Here is a 10,537-nt window from a genome sequence, read left to right on the forward strand (position 1 = left end):
AATTTGCTTGTAATGTCAATTCTGTGATTATTTCGTCAAATTGGAGCCTTTCACCGAGATTTCTTGGAGCCTTTGGACATATTCTGTTGTAACCTATCAGGCTGAGCACGAAAATGACAAAGACAATCAACAGAGAGGCTGGCAAGTACCGGATTTGGCGACAAAACCCCGTTTTTGGCTCAATTTCCATACAAAACGTCGAAATTTGGGCCAAATGTGGCCAAATTCGAGGCTTTCACCGACTCCCATTGGATCCCTTGGCCATATTCTGTTGTATCCTGTCAGACTGAGCAAAAAAATGTCCAAGGGCATCAAGCAATTCAGTGGTATGTACCGATTTTTGCGACAAATGCACAGAAATGCTTAGAATTTGCTTGTAATGTCAATTCTGTGATTATTTCGTCAAATTGGAGTCTTTCACCGAGATTTCTTGGAGCCTTTGGACATATTCTGTTGTAACCTATCAGGCTGAGCACGAAAATGACAAAGACAATCAACAGAGAGGCTGGCAAGTACCGGATTTGGCGACAAAACCCCGTTTTTGGCTCAATTTCCATACAAAACGTCGAAATTTGGGCCAAATGTGGCCAAATTCGAGGCTTTCACCGACTCCCATTGGATCCCTTGGCCATATTCTGTTGTATCCTGTCAGGCTGAGCAAAAAAATGCCCAAGGGCATCAAGCAATTCAGTGGTAAGTACCGATTTTTGCGACAAATGCACAGAAATGCTTAGAATTTGCTTGTAATGTCAATTCTGTGATTATTTCGTCAAATTGGAGCCTTTCACCGAGATTTCTTGGAGCCTTTGGACATATTCTGTTGTAACCTATCAGGCTGAGCACGAAAATGACAAAGACAATCAACAGAGAGGCTGGCAAGTACCGGATTTGGCGACAAATCCCCGTTTTTGGCTCAATTTCCATACAAAACGTCGAAATTTGGGCCAAATGTGGCCAAATTCGAGGCTTTCTGTAATTATAGCGTTATTTGTGAATAATTGTGTGCGTAAAAGATGTCATTATAGCGTTACTTGTGAATAGTTATGTGCGTAAAGGATATGTCATTAAAGCGTTACTTGTAAATAATTGTATTTGTGAAAAGATATGTGTGAATGCCTAGGGAATGCCTACTTGTAAATAATTGTATGTGTGAAAAGATATGTGTGAATACGTAGGGAATTAACTTGTATATAAATTGTGTTGAATTTTACAAAGATAGATCGGCGTTTACGCACAACTAAAAAACGATCTTTTTTATGCGAAACTACAAGCTATTTCGGCGAAATGGCGACTAAACTTGATTTAAAGTTAATTCCAGAGTTTAGTGGAAACGATCAACAGTCAGTTGCGGAATGGCTGGAAAAGGTTGAATTGGTATGTAAAGTAATTGGTGTAACCGATCTGGCACGTGTGGTTCCTCTCCGTCTCACTGATGGTGCATTCGTAGTGTATCAACAGTTAACATAGGCTGATAAAGAAAATTTTAAGAGAATAAAGGAGGCTTTGTTTGAAGCTTTTGCCGTTGATGCATTCACAGCCTACGAGCAGTTTGTCACGAGAAAGCTGAAACATGGAGAAGCAGTTGATGTTTATTTGGCAGAACTACGAAGATTGTCTACCCTAATTGGTGGGCTACCAGACAAAGTGATCGCGTGTGCCTTTGTTGCTGGGCTCCCCGAGGAAGTTCGACGAATGCTGAGATCGAGTTCTCGTATGGACGATCTTACAACTGTTCAAATACTTGCGCGAGCAAGGACTCTGATGATCGAGGAACGGAACAACGGGATGGTGGAAAAATTTGCTGTAGCTGCAATGAAAAGTAGTGATCCGAGGTTGCTAGAAGATAAAACACAATCAGTGTGCTATGAGTGCAAACTTCCCAACCACTTTGCGAATGATTGTCATTTAAGAAGACATAATTATCGAAACAAGTCAAGTAGAAGACGGGAGTCAAGCGATGTGCTGTGTTACTCGTGTCAAGAGTATGGACACATATCAAGAATGTGTCCAAAAAACGGAGTGAGGGAGAAGACGTCTGCGCCAGTTCTCTCCCTAAACAATCAATAATGGCGTTACCTACCATGCTCTTGGATATTAACGGTGTATTTCAGGATGTGCTAATTGACTCAGGGTGTACCTGCTGCATCATCTATAAAAAATGTGCGACAAAAATAACGAAGAAAGAAGTGAGCGTGGTAACTGTAAATGGACAACAACAGCAGTGCGAAGGTGTTAGCCAAACTCAAATCACCGCGCCAAATGGAAATACAGTGTGTGTGGAAGCACTTGTGGTCAATTTCAAACCGCTGGGTTTTTGTTTCATAATGGGTATGAATGGAATAGTGGCACTTGGTGGAGTATCGATTTCTGCAACGCGGGATGTTTGTTTTATGAAAAAAGAAGCATGTTTACTTGGTTTAAAAAGCGATTTGTCAATAGATGTTCATGATATGAATATAACGGCTCAGGATTTCACAGCTTCATTTGAAAAGAAAAATAGAGAATGGATAATTGCGTGGAAATGGAATACCAAACCTGAAAATCTGGTGAATAGAATTGCTGAATATACCATCCCCATCGGCATAAAACACGATTACGAAAAAGAAATTGAAGGGTGGATAGAGAAAAAATGGCTGCAAAAGTACGAAGCGAAAAAACACGGTCCAGTAAAAGGTTTGGTTCCACTTATGGCAGTGGTGCAGCAAAACAAAGGGAAAGTGCGACCAGTGTTAGACTTCAGGGAGCTGAACACGTTTATTGAACCATTTACGGCGAACACGGATGCATGTGCTGACAAACTTCGAGACTGGAGACGGCTTGGAGAAAATATTTCAATTATTGATTTATCATCGGCCTACATGCAACTCAAAATCAGCGAGGAACTCTGGGCTTACCAAACTGTTGTGTTCCGTGGACAGAGGTTTTGTTTAACACGTTTGGGATTTGGCCTGAACGTTGCGCCCGTCATAATGAAAGCAGTTTTGGACAAAGTTCTATCGCAAGACGAAAAGATCTGGAAGGGAACATCATCATACATTGATGATATTCTTGTAAATGAAGACATCGTATCAGTTCGCAGTGTACTTGATCATTTGGATATGTATGGATTACATTGTAAGCCGGCGGTTCGTGTGTCCGAAGGGGCGAGAGTTCTAGGATTACAAGTTGGAATTGAAAATAAGAAGTTATTTTGGAAGAGAGACAACGATTTTGGTGAAATTCCAAGTTCTCTAACGAGGCGAAAAATCTTCTCTTTATGTGGAAAAATGACTGGGAATCTTCCAGTTTGTGGTTGGTTGCGTGTAGCTTCGTCATTTGTTAAAAGGACGGCAAACGCCCTAACGAAAACATGGGATGAGAAGATACAATGCAATTTTGTTGAAAAAATGGTGAACGATATGGTAAAAAGAACACGTAACGACGATCCTGCCAAAGGAGTTTGGAATGTTTATGGCAACGAGGCAACAGTGTGGGTGGATGCTAGTTCACTAGCGCTAGGTGTGAGTATCGAAGTTGATGGCAATATAATCGAAGACGCTTGTTGGTTAAGAAAAGATGATACAACACATATAAACATGTCTGAACTCGATGCAGTAATCAAAGGACTAAACATGGGTCTCAATTGGAAGATGAATGTCTTGCATATTTGCACTGATTCGAAAGCAGTATTACATTGGGTCACCGATGCACTGACTGGAAAATCTAGATTGAAGACAAAGGCTTCAAACGAAATGCTGATTAGAAGACGGCTTCAGACCATTACGAATATTGTGGAGGAATACAAACTCAGAGTGGATATTAAACTAGTGCCCTCGGAGTCTAACTTAGCCGATGTACTTACTCGAGTGCCTGGAAGTTGGTTGAAAATGATCGATAAGCCCGCTGAACTTGCTGCAGGTGGAACGATTAGTGCTTCTCTATCTCCCAAAGAAATAAACCATGTTCATAAGTCCACGGGACATTATGGTGTGAAGAGAACATTGTATTTTGTTCGTAGAATTGACCCATCAGTAAGCAGGGAAGAAGTCAGGCAAGTGGTTGAAAAATGTGTAGCCTGTCAATCAATTGATCCAAGTCCGATAAAGTGGCCGAAAGGGAAGATCGAAGTAAAAGGGACGTGGCAACGGCTTGGTATGGATATAACTCATTATGAGGGGCAACATTTTCTTACCCTGATTGACTGTGGGCCTTCACGATATGCAATATGGCGCCATCTTAAAGACCAAACTAGTGCATGTGTCATTCAGGAATTAAACGAAATCTTTCTTGAACGAGGCGGTCCAAACGAAATTTTGACGGATAATGATACAGCATTTCGAAGCACATTATTTTCGCAATTTATGAACAAATGGAACGTTAAACTTCGCTTCAGGTGCGCTTACGTTCCTTCAGGGAATGGAATTGCAGAACGGTGCCATCGAACAGTGAAAAGAACGGCGAAGAGAGTTCCGTGCAGCATACCCGAGGCAGTTTATTGGTATAACGTCAGCCCAAAAGACTGTTGTAAGTCATCTACAGCACCCGCAAATAAATTATACCATTACGAAATTAGAGTTAGAGGAATTGACGACGATAAAAACGCATATGAACCTCATGAGAAGATCACCAACAAGTTTAAACTCGGCGATGAAGTATGGGTAAAGCCCCCGGACAACCGATGTGACTCTCAATACAAAATTGGGAGAATTACAGGAATCATTTCGGAGCAAACGGTAGAAGTGGACAAAGTATCCCGGCACATACGCGACCTAAGACCCGTCAGAGATGATAACAAGTCGAATGAGGATCTAGAAGATGATGAAGAACTGTGCGTTGTGTTACCTGAAGACGAGACAAACCAGACGCCAATGTTGCGAAGAAGCACCCGAAAAAGGATGGCACCTGAGCGATATAGTCCGTGAGGTGAAGTGGTCGTTATGACCAAGGGGGAGTGTAATTATAGCGTTACTTGTGAATAATTGTGTGCGTAAAAGATGTCATTATAGCGTTACTCGTGAATAGTTATGTGCGTAAAGGATATGTCATTAAAGCGTTACTTGTAAATAATTGTATTTGTGAAAAGATATGTGTGAATGCCTAGGGAATGCCTACTTGTAAATAATTGTATGTGTGAAAAGATATGTGTGAATACCTAGGGAATTAACTTGTATATAAATTGTGTTGAATTTTACAAAGATAGATCGGCGTTTACGCACAACTAAAAAACGATCTTCTTTATGCGAAACTACACTTTCACCGACTCCTCTTGGATCCCTTGGCCCTATTTTGTTGTATCCTGTCAGGCTGAGCACGAAAATGACAAAGACAATCAACAGAGAGGCTGGCAAGTACCGGATTTGGCGACAAAACCCCGTTTTTGGCTCAATTTCCATACAAAACGTCGAAATTTGGGCCAAATGTGGCCAAATTCGAGGCTTTCACCGACTCCCATTGGATCCCTTGGCCATATTCTGTTGTATCCTGTCAGGCTGAGCAAAAAAATGCCCAAGGGCATCAAGCAATTCATTGGTAAGTACCAATTTTTGCGACAAATGCACAGAAATGCTTAGAATTTGCTTGTAATGTCAATTCTGTGATTATTTCGTCAAATTGGAGCCTTTCACCGAGATTTCTTGGAGCCTTTGGACATATTCTGTTGTAACCTATCAGGCTGAGCACGAAAATGACAAAGACAATCAACAGAGAGGCTGGCAAGTACCGGATTTGGCGACAAAACCCCGTTTTTGGCTCAATTTCCAAACAAAACGTCGAAATTTGGGCCAAATGTGGCCAAATTCGAGGCTTTCACCGAATCCCATTGGATCCCTTGGCCATATTCTGTTGTATCCTGTCAGGCTGAGCAAAAAAATGCGCAAGGGCATCAAGCAATTCAGTGGTAAGTACCGATTTTTGCGACAAATGCACAGAAATGCTTAGAATTTGCTTGTAATGTCAATTCTGTGACTATTTCGTCAAATTGGAGCCTTTCACCGAGATTTCTTGGAGCCTTTTGACATATTCTGTTGTAACCTATCAGGCCTAGCACGAAAATGACAAAGACAATCAACAGAGAGGCTGGCAAGTACCGGATTTGGCGACAAAACCCCGTTTTTGGCTCAATTTCCATACAAAACGTCGAAATTTGGGCCAAATGTGGCCAAATTCGAGGCTTTCACTGACTCCCATTGGATCCTTTGGCCCTATTTTGTTGTGTCCTGTCAGGCGGAGCAAAAAAATGTGGAATTTGTGCATGGCCAATACTCTTGTATATTCCACAGTTTAAAAGCAAATTTCCATTACCAGTATCAGTTTATTGCGGTACAGTAAAACCTGATCTGTGTACTCTGATTACAGATTTGTGTGGTGAGTTGTCAATATTAAAGTCTCAAGATTTTGATATTGTAAAGTTGAAGTTGAAACTGTTAAACATCGAACTTCACGATTATTTTAAAAAATAATCGTGATATGCGTAATGATTTTAGTTATCGTGATATGAAAGAAAATAATCAAATTAATTTATCACCTTTAGCTGCCATATCAGGTATTGGTTTACATTCTTCGTTTCCTCCAGAATACCAGCATCTGGTGTGCCTTTGTGTTAGTAAAAAATTATGTTTTTTCTATTTTAAATCAGTTTCTCAGTATCCACGTCTTCCTTGTAAATTAAGCCTAAACCAAATGTCTCGAGTATCAGAAATTATGAAAAACTTTTCTAAATTTTATCCTATTGAATTTCATCGTAAAATCAGACCTTTATCAGAACTGTGCCATTCCAAAGCTACAGAATATCGCTTTTTTATTATATTTAGGGCCATTTTTGTTGAAAAAGATTTTGCTGCCAGATTATTATGAACATTTTCTTATATTACATTATGCAGCGTATTGTCTTTGTTCCAACAGATTTAATGATTACATGGATTGTGCTTAAGGGTGTATCAGTCATTTTGTCGCAAAATGTCCAGAATTGTTTACACCAAAGTGTATGTCGTATAATTTTCATGATTTGCTACATTTAACATATTTTGTTAATTTATATCAACAGCCTCTTGACTACTTTTCTACATTTCGTTTTGAAAATTATTTATCAATTTTAAAACGTAAAACTAAAGCTACATCTAGCATATTTCCTCATCTTTTAAGTAATATGAGAAATATCCGTAGTCATTCTATAACTGAAAGAGAAATGCCTCTTTCTTTTTATTGTAAACCGCCAGACAATTGTTGTATTACATCACAAGGAATTATTTTGATTACAAATGTTTTGAGTGGCCCAACTATTTTAGTTTCTGGCTATATTTTAAAGCTGCATAAAAATCTGTATACTAATGGACATTATGAATCTTCTTCTCTTGGTATGGGTATTTATTTTAAGTCTACAACACATTTGAAGAATTTAGCTCCTGTAAATAAGTGTATTTGTTATCCGTATAAGCAAAGATTTATCATTATTCCATATTGTAATTCAAACTATATGTCTTAATATGTAACATTTATATTATGGTATATTTCTTATTATGTATTTTCCTCTATTTATTATTTATTAATGATAAATTTATATTTTCTGTTTTTGATAACAACTATTTTTTGTTGTTGTTGTTGCAACAAACACATATTTGAGAATAATTGTATTAACAAATATAATCAGAGTGTTAACAAGCCTGTCAAGGTGTTATATATATATATATATATATATATATATATATATATATATAAATGTATGTGTGTGTGAAGATGAAATACATAGTATATTTTGATGATAAGCACGTGGATATAGTAAATGAACAAGACATCAAGCTCTTAGCTATAAAGACTACTCAATTGACGATTGGAATTCATTGCCAATTGATCATGTTGTTCGTATTCAAGCTGTGTGGAAAGACGAACCGTTTGATGCTTGTCTTCTGCAAGTTGTTCCAAATGAAGACAGTTGTCATCAAACTATAGACAGTTTAAGGCATGCAGTTAAAGTTAAAAAATTTGGTGCCCAGAGATTTATGAAGTACATTAAGTTCAGGTATTTATAAAATCTAATTTTTTAAATTTCTTTTTAAGAAAATTTGAAAATAAATTCTGTTGATAATTTATTTAGAGTTCGTCCTAATAAACGCATGCCTTTGCAGCCGTCGGAAAACTTAACCAGTGGAAATGACTCTGATGCCTTTACAGAACTGTTCCTTAAACCACTGAATGTTGAAAGTAATGAACCACTATCTCCACTTTGTTCTCCACCTTTAGTTCCAATGCATATATCTACCCTAATTTCTTCTAAACAACATGTTGATAAAAACCAATCACAAGTTTCACCTCCTAACATTTTAAGTTTTTTTAAACCTTTGAAAGGCAAAGTGTCAGCATCAGCTTCAGTGGGTCCGAAAAAAGCACGAGCAAATAGTGCTCATGCAGTGCTCAATGAGCTTAATGTTCTTTGCAATGATGCAGGCATTGATTCTGACACAGTGCAAGCTCTTCGATATGGTCAAGCTGTCATTTTGCAAAAATTAGCTGTAATTTCATAACGGCTGGACAGCTTGTCAAACTCAACTCTGAAAGCAGTACCATCATATGAAAGTGTACAAAGAAAAGTTCATTTATTTTGTACACCTGATGATTTAGCAAATGCAGATATTGTTTTATCTGAAGAAATATTTCAGGGGCTACTTCAAGAGGGTGGCCGTGATGCCAATGATCTTTGTCAGCGTTTGGTAAATCTTCTTTTATAAATTGATTTGGCAAAACAAATTAATCAAAGTGGAAAAAATGGAAAATTAAAACTTCCAGTGAAGTTGGAGAAACTTGTAAAGGACTGTATTTTGACTAAATTTGAAACTCGAAATGCTGTTGAGTTGCGCATCATAAGATTTTTGCATAATGCTAAGGATAAGAATGGTGGCAGAGCTGCTAGGCGAAATGCTAAAAGTATAAGCATTTATGATAGATTGTTTTTACAGTTGTTATTTAAAACTATTACTTCAAAAAATAAGCTATATATAACAGAGGGAGTCTTTAAAAATAGCCCTGGGCCCTGAAACGTCTTAATCTGCAACTGTCTCTGTATTTATTTATGTATGTATGTATGTATGTATGTATGTATGTATGTATGTATGTATGTATGTATGTATGTATGTATGTATGTATGTATGTATGTATGTATGTATGTATGTATGTATGTATGTATGTATGTATGTATGTATGTATGTATGTATGTATGTATGAATCCTTGGTTAGAGTTTTTTCAATGTATTCTTTAAATTATGATGGGATGGCATTTAAAGATATATAAAACCAATTTATTTAGGTACTTTTGAAAGTGGTGGATCAAAACACCCAACCATGAATAAAGAAGAGGCTACGCAACCTCATCCAAAACATTTAAAAAGTAATTCTTTTTTAGATAACTAATATTATTGATTTATAATATTACTGATATATATATATATATATATATATATATATATATATATATATATATATATATATATATATATATATATATATATATATATATATATATAAGTTTTTATAGGGGCTGTTGAATACAAGAAATGGAATAATGCTATGGATGCAAATGATTGTGACAGTGCAAATCCTGATCCAAAATGTCAAAGTAACTTTTTATTTAATTAGTAATTTATTTACTCTTCCGGCCGAAAGTCTATATCGGCTGGAGGTGCATACACTTCATTAATTGCACTTTCAACTTACATAAAACTGATTTTAGTTGCTTACATATGTCACTATTTATAAATAAAAAATTTACATATTACCTATTATAAAAAACAACTTTAAAATAATATTACTTAAGTAATAACATTTTAAAATTGATTTTTATAACAGAAAACATATTCATAATATTCATATTCGTACTTAAGCAATAATATTTTATATCACTAAATTTAGTAATATGAAATATTATTACTTAAGTATGATATAAGCGGTATCGCGTCGGTTCAATATCGGCCAGCCTATGCATCGCGATAATTTGAGCGGCTAGCCGATGTCGGGCCGACATCAATCCGTACGGACAAAAACGATGGCGGTCCGATGTCGGCAGCCGAGCTCGGCCCGACATCGGCTTTAACACAGGGATGTACTTTTGGGGTGAGCTGCAGTTTAACATTGCAATATTAGAGTTTTTGAATTGCAAAAGTCTTTCTGCAAAGTCCTCCAGTTTCATTCCGAAGCCAGCAATATCAGTAACCTCCAGTGTCATTCCAAAGAGAGCCTGAAACTTTCTAAAGGTGTTAATGAAATTATAAGCAAGGAAGGCTGAGTTCTGCCATTCACTGGAATAAGTCTACATTATTTATTAATGTGTGAAATGACCTGGCAATTCAAAGAAGAAAATTCGACTGAGGAAGAGACAACAACAATGAAGGAGATGAAGGCGGCAGTGAAAACGAAGATCTTCGACAAAAAAAACGAAAGACAAATAACTTTTATAAATAAAGATATCGTGTAATGTTTAACTATTGAATACTATTAGTGAAAAAAAAACAAACACGGTTTGCTACTCATCCAGTATGAGTAATAAAGCGTAGTTTTTTTTGGCCAATTTTGG

The 10,537-nt window shown here is 37.1% G+C and overlaps 1 protein-coding gene and 2 pseudogenes across 1 annotated transcript; all 3 read left to right on the plus strand.

Moving 5' to 3' along the window:
• Positions 1-2,066: 2,066 nt before the first annotated feature.
• LOC149890959 (uncharacterized) lies at positions 2,067-4,901 on the plus strand. The gene has a single exon (XM_090082006.1). The coding sequence runs from the start codon at positions 2,067-2,069 to the stop codon at positions 4,899-4,901; it is 2,835 nt and encodes a 944-aa protein (XP_089938132.1).
• A 579-nt stretch (positions 4,902-5,480) lies between these two features.
• On the plus strand, positions 5,481-7,459 carry LOC149890960 (uncharacterized; annotated as a pseudogene).
• A 251-nt stretch (positions 7,460-7,710) lies between these two features.
• On the plus strand, positions 7,711-8,786 carry LOC149890961 (uncharacterized; annotated as a pseudogene).
• The last annotated feature ends 1,751 nt before the right edge of the window (positions 8,787-10,537 follow it).

The sequence above is a fragment of the Hydra viridissima genome, unplaced genomic scaffold (assembly GCF_058129835.1).
Source record: "Hydra viridissima isolate aposymbiotic clone 2 unplaced genomic scaffold, HvirCarnegie_v1 scaffold_3, whole genome shotgun sequence".
NCBI classification, from domain to species: Eukaryota; Metazoa; Cnidaria; class Hydrozoa; order Anthoathecata; family Hydridae; genus Hydra; species Hydra viridissima.

Bases quoted from the DNA above. Each gene is read 5' to 3' on its own strand.
- LOC149890959 (XM_090082006.1), top strand. From the start codon at position 2,067: ATGGCGTTACCTACCATGCTCTTGGATATTAACGGTGTATTTCAGGAT.